The sequence below is a fragment of the Pantherophis guttatus genome, chromosome 2 (genome assembly GCF_059756535.1).
Source record: "Pantherophis guttatus breed Tessera chromosome 2, ASM5975653v1, whole genome shotgun sequence".
NCBI lineage: Eukaryota > Metazoa > Chordata > Lepidosauria > Squamata > Colubridae > Pantherophis > Pantherophis guttatus.
In genome coordinates, this window is record NC_142064.1 from 41,799,793 (window position 1) to 41,820,616 (window position 20,824).

The 20,824-nt window shown below is 38.5% G+C and overlaps 2 protein-coding genes across 3 annotated transcripts in view; one reads left to right on the forward strand and one right to left on the reverse strand.

Moving 5' to 3' along the window:
- Positions 1–20,824, forward strand: part of ADGRV1 (adhesion G protein-coupled receptor V1) — a 277,279-nt gene that overhangs the window by 2,585 nt on the left and 253,870 nt on the right. The gene's annotated exons all lie outside the window — the stretch shown is intronic.
- LYSMD3 (LysM domain containing 3) lies at positions 3,873–10,095 on the reverse strand. Of its 2 annotated transcripts, XR_004595240.3 has the most exons (4): positions 9,912–10,095; positions 8,326–8,613; positions 5,859–6,543; positions 3,873–4,136 (listed from the first exon to the last, which is right to left on the reverse strand). XR_004595240.3 is itself a non-coding variant. In XM_034440661.3 (3 exons), the coding sequence occupies exons 2-3, from the start codon at positions 8,596–8,598 to the stop codon at positions 5,968–5,970; spliced, it is 849 nt and encodes a 282-aa protein (XP_034296552.2). In that variant the 5' UTR covers positions 8,599–8,613; positions 9,912–10,095; the 3' UTR covers positions 5,788–5,967. The 2 variants fall into 2 exon arrangements, 1 of the variants encoding a protein (XP_034296552.2); XM_034440661.3 differs by lacking the exon at positions 3,873–4,136 and having other exon boundaries at positions 5,788–6,543.

Genomic DNA, 20,824 nt, shown 5'->3' on the forward strand with positions numbered 1-20,824 from the left:
CAGTGGAGAGAGATTGTGTTCCATAGCGCAGGCGCTGTGAATGAAAATACATAATGCTGTCTAAATCCCATTAGATGGCATTGTTTCGTAGAAGAGATTTGGTGCATGCCACCCTGTCAGATCTGATAGGTGAGGTGGACATAACCGAGGTCAGACAATCTCAAATAACCTCGCCATGTGGGGCATTATAGATAGCCAGCAGCACCTTAAATTGCACCCAAAAACCCAGCTGGGAGCCAGTGCAGTAGTACCGTGTTTTCCCGAAAATAAGACCCCGTCTTATTTTTTTTTAACCCCAAAATAAGCGCTTGGCCTTATTTTCGGGGAGGTCTTATTATTTTGGGGCATATGGAGCAAGATGAGGCTCCTCTTGCCCTCTTAGCTCTGCATTTAAATATTTTCGGGGAGGGCTTATTTTCGGGGATAGGCTTATTTTAGCGCATGCGCTCAAAAGCCCGATTGGACTTATTATCAGGGGATGTCTTATTTTCGGGGAAACAAAGTATTTTGGGAGCATTCAAAGGTACACCCAACACTGCAGGTATTACAGCATTCAGAAGCTGATCCAATACATTCGGCACTGCTGCATTCTGGAGTAGTTTCTGAACACTGCTCAGGACAACCCTAAATCTCGTATAATAGTGTGTGTTGCACCAGAACAACTGGGAAAGGACTAAGGCATGAGTGACCCTGAGTGCAACCTTGCATGCTAAGAATGTATGCAGTTGGCGTACGTGATGCATTTATATAAAAGGGCTACTAACTATAGCTGTCCCCTGCTCAAGGAGGAACTGTTGAGTCCACAAATATCCCTAAATTGACAGAAGAATTGCATCCCCATCCAGATTCAGAATTCTCTAGACTTGGGAAGTTCTACAACTTAACGTCTCTCTGTCTTGCTAGGACTGAGTCCAGTTAGTGGGAAAGACCCTTGACAATACCATTATTTTTTTTTTAATTTGATTTATATGCCGCCCTTCTCCGGAGACTCAGGGCGGCTTACAATGCGTTAAGCAATAGCCTTCATACTTTTGTATATTTATACAAAGTCAGCTTATTGCCCCCACAAACTGGGTCCTCATTTAACCTACCTTAGAAAGGATGGAAGGCTGAGTCAACCTTGAGCCTGGTAAGATTCGAACCTGCAGTAATTGCAGGCAGATGTGTTAATAACCACTGTACTACCAAGGCTCCTTGAGAAAGACACAGCTGTATCACCAGCAAACTTATTGTATTTAACCCTGTGCTTGTGGATGATCTCATCCAATGGCTTCATATAGATGCTAAATAGAGGTGGGGAAAGTCAGGCCCTGGGGTATCTCACAGTCCCTATGGCCAGACTTTCCCTCCCCGCAACACTGACTGGAAGACCCTATTTGCCTGAACTGCCTCAGCACCAACTGGTTTTCAGAGGGAGTTTGCAGAATTTCTCAAGGCTTTACTTCAAGCTTGACTGAAACCCTACTCACACCTTTGGATGAGAGGGTGACAATGACTTTAGATTGGATTGACTCCATACACCCTCTTTCTGTCTGTGGATCTTAGTGGATTCAGTAGTCTTTAGAAAAGCTCAAGGAGATGAAACAATAGGGTTGAAAATGAAGATGAGTCTGAATAAACACATATTAAGAGTCCATATTAAGGACTACATCAAGGCAGGAAGAGTGGCAAAACTTTATTTTTCCATTGTTATTGTATCTACAGAATGCTAGCCAGTGGTACTCTTTAAAATGACTCATTACTGGCCAGAGAACAAGCAGAAAAACATCTGTAGGGTTCCTATGACAATTATTTTAGACATCTGATGGGAAATTGCTCAGATCTGATTCCTATTACACAGCCTATGGAGCTGATTAAACCACTGTATTGTATGACTTACGTTAGTTTGAGCCCCCCTGCTTCACTTAAGGAAATGGACAGGTTCTGAATATGCTATCAGTTTATAAAACCAATGCCCTTCCTTATTGATTAATCCTCTCTAGGAATATGATTGAGTACAAGTAGCCATGAATTCAATAAGTTAAACCACTGGTTTTATCAGCCTATATGAAGATAATAGTCTGTCTCCTCAAGAAATCATCCTTAGGTTTAGTGTGTTGGATAATAACCCATCTACAACCTCCTCTTGAATTAATGCCACGTGCATCATGACTTTTATCATGCAAATTACATAAAATATGTAATTTGTCAATCACATCACAGAAATTACATACTTAATGTCATTTGCTCAAAGGCCTAATGGTGCATGTGAGGTTATCATGTCTTCTGTTGGATATCTATGGACTATGTCATTCAGCAGTATTTATCTTTCAAAAGAGATAATTATCTCAGATTAATGCATCAAGCTAAAAACTAGACATTGTGAGCCCAAGGCATAGATTTTCTTTTTGTTTACTATAAAGAAATGAGACATTCACTTCTATCCTCACCAGTACAATATATAATGAATTATTTTGGGTATTATGCTGACATTCTTCAGTCTCTCAGTATAATTGAGAATTTTTCAGTTATAGGACTTGAGTTGAGATTCCTATATACATACATTTTTCTTTTAGCGTTACAATTGAATACTGAACTCCCAGAAGATTGATAAATCTAGTAGGCAGGAATGCTGCTATGTAGCAAATGTGTCTGTGTGCTTGAAATAGAATTGAAAGAAAAATTTAGAGGTACTACAATTCAGAGAAAGTCCTGGCTTAGGCTTTTCCACTTTGTATTTCAAAACACCTCTTCTGATCACATTTTGTGTGGAAGGTTTTGTTTAATATACCACTCTTTTAATTTCTTGACAAGACTGTCAGTTTCCTTCAACAATCTGGATGATTTGGGGAATAATTTTGATTAGTACTCAGTAAAATAACAAAACATGGCTAAACAAATAAATCATAAAAATTAAGACTTGAATCTCCAATCCTGCCACAAATTCAGAAAAGCAACTGGGGTTTGGTTTTCTTACCAGTAGGGGATGCTGGAAAGGAGGGGATAGGGCAACAGGGAATCCACAACCCTGCTATGAAACTACTTGCATTAAATTGTGATTTCAGGAACACAGCCAGGTCTAAAGATAGGTTACGGGAGAAGTGCAATTAATGTTAATGTGCTTTCCCCTGACTTTTTCAATTTAAATATCATAAAATGTAGAGTAGGAAAAGGAGTTATAAAGTGTTATTTTCCATAAGAGGTCGAAATTAGTTCAAGAGCCAAAGGTTGCCCAACAGTATTTGGTCAGGCAATTCATGGTTTGCCCAATCTATGTACAGTAATTAGATTTGGCACAAGCCTTCCGTACTAAACCATGGGTCTTTTTAAAAGTGATGCCACTGTCATATTTTATGGGTGACATAGTGGAAAAGGGAAAGCCACTGTCAATTTCATCTTTCAACTACAAAATTTGGTAGTTTGCCAAAAAATTAAGACTGGTTGAAATTTCCCATCCCCCAATACAACTGCATAATAGACATGATAACTCTGAATATCAGTTCACCTTAAGATAAATCCTAGGATGCATTTTATAAGTAGAAAAATATTCTTGAAGAATATATATGATGGATTATATATTCTATGGAGTCACAATATTTTGTAACCCTTTTAATAATTTTAGGCATATAGAACAAATCTCAATTCCCCTTTGCATAATTCAGTGAGATAAAACAAAACTATTTCTATGTATATTTCTATCTGAACTGTTCTTGATTTTAATGTATTTCTTTTTTCTTTATAAATTTATTGTTTAAACTCTTTATATAAGAATTTATAATTTACAATTCACAAGCTTTCTTTAGACTTTATGGAATAAATATATGACACTCAAACTCATTACTAAATATATGCATTCTACAATTCATATGGTTGATTCATCACTCTAAACAGAATTAGAAATATATAGGTATTTATTTATATTCTTTTTGAAATAATACTCTGGCCAAAGGCCTTTTGATAAATTCTGAAACTTACATAAATCTCATTTTGTGAAAATTTCTTTTCCAAATGACAATTAAGCTATTTCATATGCTTCAGTTATGTAGTATACTCACAAACCTGATATTCTGAACTTAATTGCTTTGTTTTAGTGGAATTTCTTAATACTCCAGGTTTTTTCTTTAACTTGATGTTATCTTTTCATAGTCTTTTCAGTCCTTCACATGATGAAAATGTAATTCGGAAAAGATAAAAAAACATAGCAACACTGCATAAGAAATAATAGCTTACACGTTCTTGACCTTAGTTTCAAAACTGACTTGTTTAACATAATTTTTATGAAGAAACCTTCCATTTGTAAGTATGCTACTTATTCATGAAACACTATAGATTTTTTTCAGTTGTAGAAATAAGGCACAACTCCTGAGCTGTAAGACCCAAGACTGTTTAACCTATACTTATATTGTATCTTCCTTTAATATTTTCTTTTCAAACACCTTAATTCAAGTTATAAGAAAAGGGAAAAAAAAGTAGCATACTTGAGGTACTCAATTTCTGGTACTTCAAAAAGTGTAGGTGGTTGAAAAACATTACTATATGCCACCCTATGTTTTATGGCATAGAGATCTTTAAAATAGTCTTCCACAGCTTATTATTTTCTTTGTTTTTTAGTTTTATCAGTCAGCCATACTTGACCTTCTAATGCATTCATGTGCCAATTGTAGAACATGTCTTTAAATTTTCAGAAAGATTCCATTTGTATTTCTTTACTTTGCAACTAGTTATATGCTAAAATGAAAAGAATGACCTTTTCCCTCTCTTAAGCATACACTTGTAGTACACTTCCAATAATGCCCTAAGGAACAATAGGTTTGCTTTCCAAAATAATATTGATTAGGTAGCTAGTGCAAGAAGACCATAAATGGGTGCAAAAACAATAGAAAAGTTCCAAATAAAAGATTTAAGAAGGAAATAAGCCACTAATACTGCATTTGTTTAATGGAAGGAATTAATGTATTTTTATACATTTTGTGTGGCTGCCATCCTCTAAGTCTTATCCATGTACAGAATTAGCTTTATAAAGTGCACTAAACCATAGCTGCTGAACCATGGTTTTCCACTTTAAAAAAATTAACTATCAAACCAAGTAAAAAAGGTTCTTTAAATTCTCCAATGGTTAGGTTAAAATAATATACCAAATGAAAGCCCAAGCATTTAATGGCTTAGCACAGTATTCAGCCCAAGTGTACATGTGATACATTAGTGGCAATGGATTGTTTAACTTCCACAATGTCATTGTTATGACCTTGAAAGAAATCTGATATTAGATTACCGTTCCTGGTTTCCTGCAAGTAGTTAGTACTCTTTCACTTTAATTCTAAATCATTTATAACAGAAAATGGAGTTTGTGCAAACTGCTTGTGTAAACAGCTCTTCTGCATTTGAAGATATGCAGTATTATACAATACAACGAGCACTTTAGGAACAAAAAAGTTCAAAGAATGTGGAATTCTTTCACCTTTTTCCTGTTTAAGTTTTCATTCTCTGAAACTCACTGCAGTTAGAACAAAGGAATTATATGAATCATTGGTTCCTTTTCATTATATAGTGCTCTTCAAATAATTCAAACTGATTATCCTGTTGAGCAATACCAAGCAGTGTGCTTGTTTAGTAAATCTAATAAACCAAACTATTCCTAATTCCACTATACTATGATAGAAGGTATTATTCCTTGATATACATAGAATCTCCATACCATTAAAGCCAGACTAAACATTTTTAAGTAAATATGAAGTTTGCTGTAACAGACTTCTTAGATTGATTTCAGTTGTATTAATTTCAATGGCAGGGTGGCAGCTTAAATCCATATTTTAGCAGATCCAGATAAACTTTTAATTTTTCAATATATTGACAACTTTTCCACACACACAGTATATTACCATCAGAGATAGCCACTTTACAGTTCCACTCAGGACATGTTCATGCTTCTTTGCAGAATACACGGCAAGAATGCTCAGACATTTAGCATGTAAAACCAAAACTTAATCGTCATGAAATAGGCTGCTTTATCTCATTTTCTAATGGCTTTGACTGAGATGGTGCAACTAATGAATATTCCACTGTAGAATGATGACTGACATCCACTTTGACCAAAACTTCATAGTATAAAAGATAAAAAACAGGTGTTATAATGCCTACTACCACCATTATTACCACTGCTGTCCACCATCCAATTCCCCAGTCTGCACCATAATAAGGATCTTTCTGTCTGACAGGTTTACCATCTGGTTCAAAGTTCAATTGTTGGGTTGATAAAGCAGAAACAACTTCATTAAGATTTTCTCTTTTGGTAGCATTACACTTCACTATTTGTTCTATATCACGGTCCACTTCTTTCAAAAAGTTACCAGCTGTTTCAGTAGACGAGAACAACTCAGGTGCTAGTGATGAATCTGAGAATTCTGTGGAATATGAAGAGGCGGCAGATCTTGAATTCTGTCTATTTTTTGGAAAACAGTGTGTCTCCGTCAGAAGGCTGAACTTTTTAACTGGAATTTTAATAGTTCTTAGTGCAAAGAAGTCCTGATCTGTGATAAGATTGTTCACCCGTTTGATATCTGCTACCTGAAATGTTATAATAAAATAAATTAGCTTCATTTAAAAAGTTGACTGAATCACTCCTGTTACTTTCAACTCATTTAAAAAAAAAGAACCTGTTCTGTCAATATTGATACAAAGTCTTGCTTTCAATATCAAACTAAATTATGTCAAATAGTCAAACTGCAGATTACCAAGAATAACAAGTACCGGTTCTCCTTAGTTAACAGCTATTTTGAAGCTACTAAGTTTTTCTTTTTTTAAAAAAGTCAGAAAGGATAGAAGGGATGAATCACCATTTCTTGTGGGACAATTGTGGGAAATGAATCTAAAATAATCAGGATATGGCTGTGTGTTCAGGACTGGTTCTTAACATGTATGTTGTTGTTCACTTGATTTTGACTCAGCATGTAGTATAAAACCAATTGTGAATCAAGGTTAAAGGCCAGGTCAGTTTGCTTAAAAATTAATGACTGAATAAAATGCCTAAACAATTACAATTTAATCATAGTTAGGCAAACCATGGCTTGAAACAATGGCAATCTGAGTCACTGTTTTAATTTAAAATGCTACACAGATATAATATTCCATTTACATCCAGTCTAAATGCATTTAGTAAACTAATACTATTATCAAACAAAAATAACCACTGAATGTAAGAAAGCCATCTGAATAAGACCTTAACCTTTTGCACAAATAAGCATTTTACCTATAGTCTGCAGTAAAATTATTTGATCCTGTATATCTTGCACTTCATTTTTCATAATTTAAAATCAATTAATTGTAATTAAAATCACAATATTTTATACAAAAATTCTTGCTATTTGTACAAATTCACATATACATACATACATACATACGACCACTAAGAGAAATATTTATACAAATATGTACACACACAGACTGACCACTAAGAGAAATATTTTAGAACATGAGGACAGGAACAAAACTCTTTTTTGCAATTCTTTAATGCAATCATTTCATTTCTTGGAAATTCATAGTTGTCTTCCACAATTATTGCACTGAAGCTAAAGACATGAGATAGGTGCTACCTCTGACATCTTCCTGCATTGTAAAACATTCTATTTTTTTTTTTTTGAGTCTAAAATTATGCACAGGACTAAACATTATTTCAGCTGTATTCAATATTCTTTCAAGAACATACAGCCCCATTTCATTATCTACTAGCCATCTGATTTAAGATAATTATACCATTGTATATTTCCTATTCTTAATTTTTTTTAGAAGTACGGTACCTTATGTATCCTTAAAAACTAATGAAAGAACTCTATAGTTTTACTTATATGTTTAAAAAGATACTTATCAATTTTTGGTAGTCTTAATTTTCCCTTCCCCCCAAATGCTAACTAGGTGCTAAATTTGGTAAGTTTAATAAAATTATTTTGAGTATCCCCTCCCCTTAATTCTGCTTATCTCATCAGGTAGCCCCATTAAAGTCCAACAAATAAAATATAACCACCAGCTGGAGGAAAGTTGACTTTGTATGAATAAAAATAAAGAATTCTAATCCTATACAATCTTCTAACTTTTGGAATTTTCTATATCAGTTTCATTAATATTGTTAGAGAAGAAAAATATTGAAATTTTAGCAATTACCAAAATTTATAATTGAAAAACCATATGCTTCTAGTTGGCAAACATATACTGTATATTTGTACAGTCCAGAATCTAATACCGTAAGTAACCTTTTAAATTGTGTTTATTGCATAATTTTATTTAAAACATTCTACATTTATGTGTCTCTAACATATGATACAATTATATGCAACTGGAAAAAGAGAAACTTACTGAACAACTATACTGAAGAGCTAATGCATTTAATGTATCTCCTTCTTGTATATCTTTAGTTATAAACACAATATCATCCATTCTTTCTCTTGAAGTGCTTCTCCGAGTTTTCTCTTTTCCCCGAGGTCGCAGTTCATATATTTCAACTTCATCTTCCAAAACATCACTGTCAGAACTAAGATTGTTCCCAAATGGATATACGTGGCTATCCACTGAAGTGGGCTGTACAACAGCTGGGAGTTGGAAACTTAAAGTCTGGCTTTTTCCTGTCATTCTACCAGGAGAAATCTAACAGTGAAAAGAGAATGAAAAGAGGGCAACTAAGCACAAATATTTTAAAAGATATATACACATTATTTCATTCAGCTCCCTATTGACATATTTATTCCTCTAGATAATAATTCAATGAACACAGATCCTTGGTTCATATTTTTTAAAAAAGATAATAGAAATAAACTGATGAGACAGCATTATTTCCATATAGGACTGGAGCTAGCTATAGCAGAAGAAAGCAGCTATTAAGACTAATACGTACAGAGTAAATCACGACCCAACTAGCAATATGATAAAAACTTTGTACTAGGATACATTCGAAACAGCATTAGACAGGTACCATGAACACTTGTTTGCAACAATCTTTGATCAAAATGTTTGAGAAGTCAGAATTCAAAATAAAGAGGCTTAGATAAGACATCTAAGAACACCCTTGTTAGTAACAAGTGTGATCAAAATAAACTGAATATATACACTCCTGCCTCCTGCAATTAGACATCAAAAGATTACTATGGATAAACAACTTCCAAGATGACCTAAAATCCCCGATATTAAATACAGGAAACCGGGCAATTGTTCCGTTCTTCTGGATCAAGGGCTGCACCTGGTCTCTGATGGCTATGCCACAGGCCCCTCTCCAAAAAGAGTTCTTCAGTTTTTGTGTTGCAAAAACTGAAGGTGAATTTCATTGACACAACTATTATTGTAACCTTAGTTAAAAATCAAATAGTTGCTGTGATGATTCACCGGTTGCATTTGTCACTATTTACATCTGGCAAGAAGTTCCCGACGTCTCCCGCATTGCTTTTGAAGCCTCAAGCACTTACACGTAGGCAGGAAGGAGGGAAATCCTCGGACCAAGGGAATCTCCAGACCCCACCACTATGGAAGTTATTGAAACAGTCCCACTAAGTAAAAGGCAAATGAAAACTCCCAGATGATAAACCTGTCATCTTGCAGGACTCCTCTTGAGCTTTAACAACAACAAAAAACCCAGTAGCTGAAGCATTTCCCCACTCTAAGAATAGAAGGACAAGATACAACGTCCTGATGCCACGCACCAAAAGCCGGGAAACTGGAACAGGAAAATAGGATTCCAACAAAGAGGATGGGCGAGTTTGTGATGGAAAAAAAGCACCGGGGTCTGTGGCAGATCGGCAAAGCTGTTCAGTGCCCCCCACCCATCACCCGCACCATCTCTCGCCCTCGGCATTTGACCAGCCCCCGCCCGACTCCAGAAATTATTTTTCTAAAAAACTGCCCTCCTTTTTGTAATACATACATACAGGCAGACTGGCAAGCAGATTACTTACCAATCTACCCAGGAGCGGCCATTTGCGGAGGGCGCGTTTTTCGGCGCCGGCTCAACGTTCTCCGCGGATGCCACTATGGGAAGCCTGGGAACTGAAACGAAATACGGCCGCTTTGCAAGAGCGAAAGCGCCCGCGCGTCGACAAGATGGCGGCCACTCTGCTCGCCTTCCTCTCGTGAGATCTCAAAATCCCACGACGGCATTTTCCAAAATGGCAATACACTACTCTCGCGAGATTTCGCAACTACTCTTTTAGAGAGTTTTCCTCTCTCCGTCTCCCCAATAATTTCGTGATATTTGTGGTTGAAGTATTCTCCGCCCATAGTGTAGATAGTCGTTAGTATCGTGATATTACAGAGTTTTGTATACTGTACATCAGTGTTTTCGGTTATTTTTAAAATGTGTGGAATTCTGGGTGTGGACTCCACACATCTTTGCTAAATTGTTTTAAAAGCACTTATTACAGCAACCTGATGTGTCTGTCTATTTGTTACTACGCACAGGAAATACTGTGAAGACTTAGTCTCCGTTTCAGAAAAATAGTACCGTACCATGAAGCTGAAGAAAATGCAGAAGAGATGAACAAAGTAAATATAGGAACTAAAGCATCTCCCCCAATAGAAAATAATTATGATAGTTTTTAAAGCTTAGAAGAAGTGTAAGAGGATGTGTATAAAAGTGCACGGGGGAAAAACATGAATCTTTTAGGCAGGGTTATCTAGCGAAGCTGAATTGTGGAAAATTAAGAACAGACTAAAGGACTCTCTTAGCATAATGTGTAGCTAATATGCATTGCTTCTATCAAAATGATATTCAGTCAGTGAATTTAATGACAGCTACGGTATTATTTCTTGTGCTCAAGTTGCTGGGGAAAATAGTGAAGGGGATATTATTGTGCTTTATTTGTTGCTGGTGTCCTCATAAAAGCTTTGTGTGTATGTGTGGTGTTGGGGATACTCTTCAACCTGAAATCCATATAGTTTTCTTGACATTGCCCTGTCTCTAACTGAAATAAAATATGAATGTTCAGCTGCACTAGCTGTTTCTTCCTTCTTTTGTTCCCAGGCCTCTTTTTGAAATCTGTACTTTAAACATTTCTAGAGTAAATTTTAAATTTTAGCGGGAATTGTTGGTTAATACAATGCAATTCCATTTCACAAGTACATAGGAAAAAGTGAACAGCATGTGTGAACAACTAGGAAGCCTACAAAGAAAATTAAATTTTATTTCAGTGGTGTAGATACACTTCTTGGTTGTTTCTGCAAGATTTAGCAAGATACATGAACTCATAAGCATCTATGCCAGAGATCTGAAGCAGTTTTCATAAAGAAAGCATTCAACCACAATACTGTATTTAAAAAATGGACAGCTAACATCAAAAACGTCATCAAAAAAGCACAACAAATGATATTCTTTCTGTGCCAACTCAGAAAGTTCAAATTGCCCAAGGAGCTGCTGATAACAGTTCTACAGAGGAATGATTGAGTCTGTCATCTGCACCTCTATAACTGTCTGGTTTGGTTCTGCAACCCAACAAGACAGACACAGACTTCAGAGGATAATTAGAACTGCAGAAAAAACAATTGCTACCAACCTGCCTTCCATTGAGGACCTGTATACTTCATGAGTCAAAAAGAGGGCTATGAAAATATTTACAGATTCCTCGCATCCTGGACATAAAGTTTCAACTCCTACCCCCAAAACGACACTAATATAGAGCACTGCATACCAGAACAACTAGACACAATAACAGTTTTTTTCCAAACTTCATCATTCTGCTAAACAAATAATTCCTTCAACGCTGTCAAACTATTTACCAAGGCTGCACTACTATTAATCTTCTCATCGTTCCCACCACCCATCTCTTTCCACTTATGACTGTATGACTGTAACTTTGTTGCTTGTATCTTTATGATTTATATTGATAGTTTTCTGATTGCTTATTTGTGCCCTATGACTATCATTAAGTGTTGTACCTTATGATTCGTGATGAATGTATCTTCCTTTATGTAAACTCAGAGCATACAGTATGCACCAAGACAAATTCCTTGTGTGTCCAATCACACTTGGCCAATAAAAAAATATATTGTAAAAAGATAGTAACAAGGACATATATGACTTATCTGTGTAAATTATTGCAAAAATATAGTTTTATGACTGGTCAAAAAAGCTAATAGAAATTAGTACAGCAGCAAATAAATTTGAGGAAAGTAAATGCATATAATACCTTGGCACTAATTGTTGTAAATAATTATTTACCAGACCATTTTTTAAAAAGTTTTGGATGATAACGTAAAAGACAAATTAATTTCAACATTTCTTCTCTTTATAATTAGGATTTGTCAACTTTTGAATTGAAAACCAGAGGTGGTGTTCATCAGGTTCTGACCAGTTCTGGAGAACCGGTAGTGGAAATTTTGAGTAGTTCGGAGAACTGGTAAATACCACCTCTGACTGGCCCCGCCCCCATCTATTCTCTGCCTCCTGAGTCCCAGCTGATCAGGAGAAAATGGGGATTTTGCAGTAACCTTCCCCTGCCATGCCCACCAAGCCACGCCCACATAACCGGTAGTAAAAAAAAAATTGAATCCCACCACTGCTGAAAACCCATCATGCTTGGAGAGGCAAAGAGACCACTCTCAGAACTCAGTTTAGGCCTTCTGACTAATTGTACCTATGCAAACTCCAGCGAGTAGTTTTGTTGCCAGACAGTTTAAAAACAATAATATAGTTATTTCTTGCCTAATGTTAATTCTAGCATAGTTGCTTCTTCTGAATATGTATTGATTTTAGAGAATTATGCTCTCACAATGTTTGAGAAGTGTGCTTTAAACAGAATCTACAGTATGGAGTTAAATATTACTAGAGCTATGCACTTCTATACTAAAAGGACCTACCTCACTCCCTTCTTTTAACCATTTGTACCTAGTGACATTTTCCCATCAGTGTACAAAAGAGTATATTTCCAACTTGATGAACAGGACAGTAGCTGCACAACCTGTGAATACTAATGTAGATGCAGTCTTTCTCATTCTTGATGTAAATTACTTCATTTATCTGAATGCATGTTAAATGAGTTAGCAAGGGCCAGTATTAATCACAGCATGACACCTGTATGTGCAAGTATTTTAGAAACTTACTCATTGTGAGCAGGATATAAAAACCAACAGCAAATGCAAAATCTGAATAAGAACTATGCATACTATTAAAACAACTACATAAAATGGAAATCAAAAAAAAAATTTGCTATAATTCATTTTAGTTATCAACTCAGACTCTTGGGGTTTTTTTGCCTGCCAAGTTATTTTTGTGTTTTGTGAACCAAATTATATCCACTTATTTCAGCAGTCTTACATGTTTTCTCCTGCCAAATGGGTTAGGATTATTGATCAATGATTGGCAGTTACTTCCACAAATATATGTACCTACTCTACAATCCTAACAAGGATATTACCCTCAATCCATTACCTCTACAGTGAGCAAAAAATATTTTGGACATAAACTTTTAACTAGAGGCAAGTAAAAAATGAACAAGAATCTTAACTCATATTAATACAATTGAGTGTGTGTGTGCTTTAATTCTGGTTTCACTACTTTTTTATTCTATTATTTTTCCTTGGTCATTGGAACTAATATATAGCCAAAAACATTCCTTAGCCCACCAAAAGCTTGCCTGCTCTTCAATGTGGTCTCTTAGTTACCCCTCTGCATTTACAAATATTATAAATGATTAGAATAAGTTGGTTCATACCTGCATACAGGTAAAACTGTTGACAAAACTATTTGACATAGTGTCACTGTACTATGAAGTAAGTTTATTTCCAATTAAGTATTGGATTAAGTATAGGAATTGCAACCCTGTGAGCTGTCCAGAATCATGTATATGAGATGAATGGCTTATATACATTTAGTACATAAATAAATAAATCTATACGTTTAAAAATATTTAATAAAAATATTGAGAAGTGAGAAAATTCCTAAATAGTTAAGTGCAAGAGACTTTTCTAACAATTTTAAAAGCTTTTTTGAGGGATTTTTAAGCAATTTGCTCCACTCTCATATTCTATTCTTGTGTTCTCTTTGTCTTTTTATTAGATTCATCTTTATGGCAATCTGCTTTAGAAGTTCTTAAGTTCTTTTCACATAGTGTCAGGAATGTTAATACCAGGATCTTATGATTAGACTTTCCACAAGGAAAAAGTAGTAACATTACTTATTGCACACAGGAGTTTACAAGGTCTTAATATATGCTTACAGGGTGGAATGAACTGATGGAAAGAAACAACAAATTTCTTTCATTAGTTTTGTCTAAGCTCCTGAATAATAAATCTTAAAAGCTTCAATATTGATTCAAAGAAATGAATGGCTGAATCGCTTTGTAAGGGTCTTAACAATTGGACAAATGCTTCCATGGTTACCTTGTGCTATGTAATGCGGTTGCCCAGCATTGTTGGTTTCCTCCCTCCACTGTTGAAGAAAAATAACAAACTGCAGGGAAGTGCCACACAGGGGGCACATAAACAAGAAGCATCATAAAACATCAAGATCTGGACAATCTGACACAGATATCAGATAGGCTGGTTTTATCTAGTATATTCAAGAAAAAACACTGCATCATCTAAATGGAACCTTTTAATAATTTGTTTAGGCCAATGTATCATTATACCTAAATGTCATTAATTACCACTTAACACTTGACAAATAAGATACTGTACTTTTTCAACTGAAATGTTTCCATTGATTGAAGAGTTTAGCTTCAGTTAATATTTTTACATTATTAATGGTTGAAATAAATTTATTTACAATGATAGAGAAAACTGAGGGAATAAAATCAATTTTGGTTTGCATTTTTATTCCATGTATTAAAGTCTAAAAATCCATGCACTGCAATTGCATTGGTCAGTGAATAAAGTACATTGTCTAATGGTGCTAAATATCTGACGAAAACTACAGTATGGTCTAAATTGGTCTGAATATCAGTTTTAGAGAACAAATAGAGGACTGGCCTGTGAGCTGCCAAGAATATATGACTAAACATTCACAGAATGTGAACTAGATGGTTTTTGGTCAGATCCCTATATGGTCAGAATGAAAAAATCCAGCAAGAGTTACAATACTATGCCTATACAATTTATGAGGCATGTACCTTGTTAAGTGGATATATTTTTGTTTGGATATAATTTAAAATTGATACAGAGGATGCAAATAATTTAACAGAAAAAAGAAAGGATATTAATATTGTAGTGTTGAAAAAAGCCAAAAATCTATTATACCATCATTTATAAATATTGAAGATAAAAAATAGGTTTTAATGACAATTTTTGCACAATTATGATTAGCCAAATATTTCTTGTATTTTCAAACTGGAAATTATTTCAAGAAGATACCCATTTTTGGCAAGAAATAAATTGACATACTCAAAGAAAGGGATTTTATAATACTATTTAGCATTATCTTAGAAGTTGGTACATCCTGAAAACTTCTAGCTAAACATTTACTTGCAAACTGGGGGTTGACATTCCCTGAGTACAACTTAAAAACTAAATTTAAAGTTTGCTAAATTAGCGCAATTCATATATCACAATTCAAAACTCTTAATCAGGTTTACTAATCCAAGTGACTGGGTGTAGACATTAAGTGAAAATCAAGCAAATCACGTTGTAGCTTTGTGCTACATACTAACACATTTACATCATTCTACACTGGAGCAAATACATCCAGGAGATCACTCCTAAAGACACAACTCCAGGGCACCCCTCCTCTGGGTCACTTTTTTTATTTTTCCAGAGTGCCCATCTCTCTCAAAGAGGGGCTCTGGGTGGTGTACAATATAATATAACTGATAAATAAAAAAAACATATAAAATTAATGCTAAAAATAAAAAAGGGCTAATTTTTAAAATTATAGAATAATGACAGTTAAGCATCAAAGGTGGGGGGGAATCCTATGATGGCCATTTAACATTGAAGTATTACAGGTAGAAGGGGCTCTCAAGGAACTTGCTAACAAGGCTGCAGAGCCAAGTTTTGACCCCTTTGCAGAACACCAAGAGATTGGGGGCTTTCCTCACATCTGGGGGCTGGATGGTCCACAAAGCAGGGGCAGTGGCAGAGATTCTTTAACTACTTCTTTAATCTGCTCTGCCTTGTGAAGTACTAGATGGGATCTGTTGCATCCATCTGGGTGGATTTTTATTGCTAGCACAAAAACGCTTAAAATCAAGTAGCTAGTTATTCTTTCTTCTCCAAGTTTTGTTTCCTCCACCCACATTATTATTTCAAGTCCCTCTTTTCCCATGTCTTCATTCATGCCATGCCAATAAAAGGAAAATAGGAAAGCCTTGAAAACAAACAAACAAACTGGAGGCTGCTGCTTTCAGTGTTGTTTTGTCTTTCTCCAAGACTTTTTACATAAAAGTGAAAGGAGTAGTCCAACTACCCCATTTGAACTTGGTTTGTTTTCTGCAGACACAATTCAATGGGGGATGGGACAACTGTCAGAGGGAGATCTTTTTTTTTATAGCAAAATCAGACATTTTAATTTTCATTCTTAAATAGTTGCTGTGGGGAACCTAGGATGAGGAAGGAGTATTATGTTTGTTCACCACCTTGAATTATTTAATAATAGCGAAGGTGGGAAAGTAATAAAGGCAGAATTTAAAAAAAAAACTTAAATTGTTTTTAGAGGTGTAAATTGTCATGAACATCATATCAACAGGACTGTCTTTAAAGTAACTTTAAAGTAAAGAGTATATATTTGAGAGAAAAAGGGACTTTTTCCACCGCTGATTTTTAGTTCTCCATCCGATTTGATGTGAAGCAATTGCAGCATAAATTGCAGTGCTTGTTTCCAACCCCTAAATCTTTCCAGTTTCATTGGTAGATGGTGTTGTCCTAATTTATGAGTGTATTACTTTTTATAGGCAACATGATTTGATTTTTTTTCCTGGATTTGCTGCCATCCCATTTTAGCAAATCACTGAACCTGGGGAAAGCATCCACTGATTGGAGCACTGCTGCAGATAATGGACTGAATTAATGGATTTTTGCCATTCCTCCTACACTAGGGTAGAAATAGCCCAGAGAAAGGGAAGCATCTGTTTATTGGATTTATATATCTCTCCAATTCAATCCATTCTAGGCTGGACTCTCTTAAAACATTTGCCAGACTCATTGGACGTGAGATGAGATTGACATTACTTGTCCAAAGAAAGTTGTCCAAGATAAAGTTAGTACTGTATAGCATAGACCTGAGAAAAGTTAACAACCACAGCCAGATATTCCCGTATTATTACTACAGTATTACATTTATTACTCTTACCCACTGAACACTGTAGGATAAGATGGGGGAGAGCCAACATGAGCAAAACAGAGCCTTGTTAATTCTACTTCCTCCTCCCTGGATAAGATTCTTAAATATGCTAGTTTGGAATGATGGCCTGTCATGAGTATCTAGGCCTGTTTCTTAAACAAAACCCTCTCGAAAGTTGAAAGCCAAAATCTGGAAAAGACTGTGCAGTTTTTCATTTGAAAAATATATTAAGGAAAGCTTTACCCACCCACCTGCGGCCACCCTCTGCCCAGCTGATCCCGGGACTTCAATCCTGCGGCTCCAGCTGACTTCCCTCAAGGCCTGTGTGTGCACTGCCGCCGGCGACAGCGGAGGCAACCAGAGCTCCGGACTTGCACGTCCTGCCGCCGGCGACAGCGAAGGCCACCGGAGTCCGAATTTGCACCACTGTACCTGCAGAGCTCCAGCGCCGCTGCCGCCACTTCGGATCAATCCCCCCCCCCAAACACACGCTACATTCCTATCATTGCTCTCAGGTGAAATGCATAGAGTGGAACCTCCCTGCATCAAACATGAGATTTTTATGGGGTGAGGATGTCTTCCCATTTTGCCGTTTCCCTCCTGTAATGCTACCATATTATCTAATTCTTAGCATACTAGAATATCCAGTTAGGAGCTGCACAGCACCTGCTCAGGCAGCTTAGAAGCATTGTGGCTATTTATCAAAAATTGGGTTATAAGGTATTTTGTTCTCAATCCACACAATTACTGACTGAGGCGAGACGGCTGCAGCAATCAACAAACTTTATTCAGAACGGCAACTAACTTGAAAACAACAACAGCCGCGCTTTTGACAGCTCCCTTTTATAAGAGCTGTCAACGCGGCCAACCAATCACAGAACAGAACAGAACAGCTATACCATTTGGGCCAGTTGCTGGGGGGGGGAGAATCCTTTCGGCAGATTTAATATTCAACACCCCTTCCCACCCTGGTGGCGCATATGTAGTCTTGCAAGTGCGCCGGCCACTGCCGGCTCCGCCCCGATCGCCGGGGCCCGGGAACTTCAGCTTGGGGGCTGCTAACTACCTTGTTTCCTGGTAATGATGCATCGCCCAAGTCTGCCTCCTGGGTGACCTCGACTGCGTCATCGGCCACAACAGGGGAGTGTGCTGGGGTTGCTTCAACTGGTGGTTTTGTGGGAGAGGGAGGAGGTTGATTCATCAGGACGGCGGGTGGCTCCGCCTGGTGTTCTGCTAACACACTATCCCCACGAGGTAGGCTCGTGGTCAACCACCGTTTCCGTAACTGATCCTGATGTCGTTTCCAAATCTTGCCCTGGCCCATGTCAACCCGATAGGAACAAGGCCCCGTAATTCCTACAACTATCCCCGGTAGCCATAAGGGCTGCCCCCCGTAATTCCGAGCGTAAACTGGATCCCGCAATTGGAACGGCAGGTGCCGCTTCACTGAATCTAATGGTTTTGCTGGGCCATATAGGGGATGTATGCGGTCCAGTGCTGTGCGCAGCTTACGGCCCATTAACAACTCTGCTGGGCTCTTATTTGTAAGGGGGCATGGGGTAGTATGCTGCGCTAAGAGATAACTATTTAATTTTTCTTGCCAACTCCCTGAGCCTAACTTCCGCAATGCGTCCTTGGTCGATCGGACGGCCCGTTCTGCACACCCATTGCTAGATGGATGAAACGGGGCAATGAGACAGTGCCTAATTCCCTGGGTGGCTAGGAAAACCTCGAATGGGGTGGACGTGAATTGGGGCCCATTATCCGACACCAAAACGTCGGGTAACCCATGGGTTGAGAACAACCCCCGGAGAGCCCGAATGACTGCCTCAGAAGTGGTAGACGGCATCAGGACTACCTCTACCCACTTTGAGAACGCATCGGCCACTATGAGGAATGTTTGCCCCTGCATAGGACCCGCAAGGTCGATATGCATGCGGGACCAAGGCACCCTGGGGTCCTCCCACTCCCTGGGGGTGTCCCTAGCAGGCATAGGACTATTGTCCTGACATTGCAGGCAGGTGGCAACCCAATTAGCGATATCCCTATCCAGATTGGGCCACCACATATAGCAGCGACCCCGGGCCTTCATACGGACTATCCCTGGGTGGCCCTGATGCAGTTGGGATAACAGAGAATGCCATAGCGGAGGCGGAACAACCACCCGGTGACCCCATAGGAGGCAGCCACTTTGTGTTGACAACTCCAGCTGCCGGCTAGCATAGGGCTGAAACTCTGGTGCGAAAGGGCCCTGTGGCCACCCCCTTGCCATCCAGTCCGAGACCTGGGACAATACGGCGTCCCGGGCAGACAAACAGGCAATGTCCAAGGCAGTCACTGGCAACGGGGAACAGTCAATAAGGCAGACGGCCGATGCCGGAACAGGATCTGGTAGCAGAGTAGGCACAGGGCAGCGGCTCAGAGCGTCAGCGTGTGCCAGGTCCCGTCCCGGGCGGTGCTGGAGGGTATATGAGTAGGCAGCCAAGAATGTCGAATAACGAGTCATCCGCGGAGGTAGAATGAGAGGGGCCGGACGGTCACCCGCAAGGATTCCAAGAAGCGGCTTGTGATCGGTGACAAGCAGGAATGAGCGTCCATAGAGATAATGATGGAAACGTTTAACCCCCGCTACCAAGGCGAGGGCCTCTCGATCCAGCTGCGAGTAGTTCCGTTCCGCTGGACCTAAGGTACGGGAGAAATAGGCCACAGGGACCTCACGGCCATTAGGCAGGGCATGGCTAAGGACAGCGCCAACCCCAAACGGGGAGGCATCACAAACCAAAACAAGTGGCAGGTGCTCACAATACTGGGCTAGTACAGAATTTGAAATAAGGAGGCGCTTAACAGCCTGGAACGCAGCAGCCTCCCGAGAACCCCAAACCCAGGCAGCCCCACGGTCAAGCAAGCGATGTAAGGGCTCCGCCACGGAAGCCTTATGGGGCAGGAACATGGCATAAAAATTTAAAAGGCCAAGAAAAGCCTGTAGATCTGCCTTGCAACGGGGGGGTGGGGCGTCCATAATCGCTGCCGTTTTAGCCGGAGTGGGGTGAATACCCGAGCCATTAATCAAAAACCCTAGAAATTCCACCTCAGGCACTGCCACCTGGCATTTGGCACGGTTCACCTTAAGCCCTGTAACGTCAAATTGCCGTAGAACTCTGTGCAGCCTGTCCATTAGTTCTGCCTTACTGGTAGCGGAGATCAAGACATCATCAAAACACGGTATGACCCCGGGGATTCTGTGAAGAATTCTCTCCATCAAGCTCTGGAAGAGCCCTGGGGCCACACTCACACCGAATTGTAGGCGACGACACCGGAACGCCCCACGGTGTGTAACAATAGTTTGGGCCTCTGCAGTTTCATCATCGACCAGCAATTGCAGATCCAGCTTAGCGAGTGAGTGCAACACGTGTTGCACGACAGGGACAGGATACGCATGGCCCAGGAGCGCCTTATTGATCGTTGAGCGATAATCCGCGCAGATGCGGACCGCGCCATCAGCCTTAAGGGGCGTTACAATCGGAGTCTCCCAACGGGCAAAATCGACAGGTTCTAAAATATCCTGGGAAATGAGCTTATCCAGCTCAGCATCTACCTTAGCCT

Bases quoted from the DNA above. Each gene is read 5' to 3' on its own strand.
- LYSMD3 (XM_034440661.3), bottom strand. From the start codon at position 8,598: ATGACAGGAAAAAGCCAGACTTTAAGTTTCCAACTCCCAGCTGTTGTA. The intron at 6,544-8,325 runs GTAAGTTTCTCT...ATAACATTTCAG, and splicing joins CTCTTCAGTATAGTTGTTCA to GTAGCAGATATCAAACGGGT.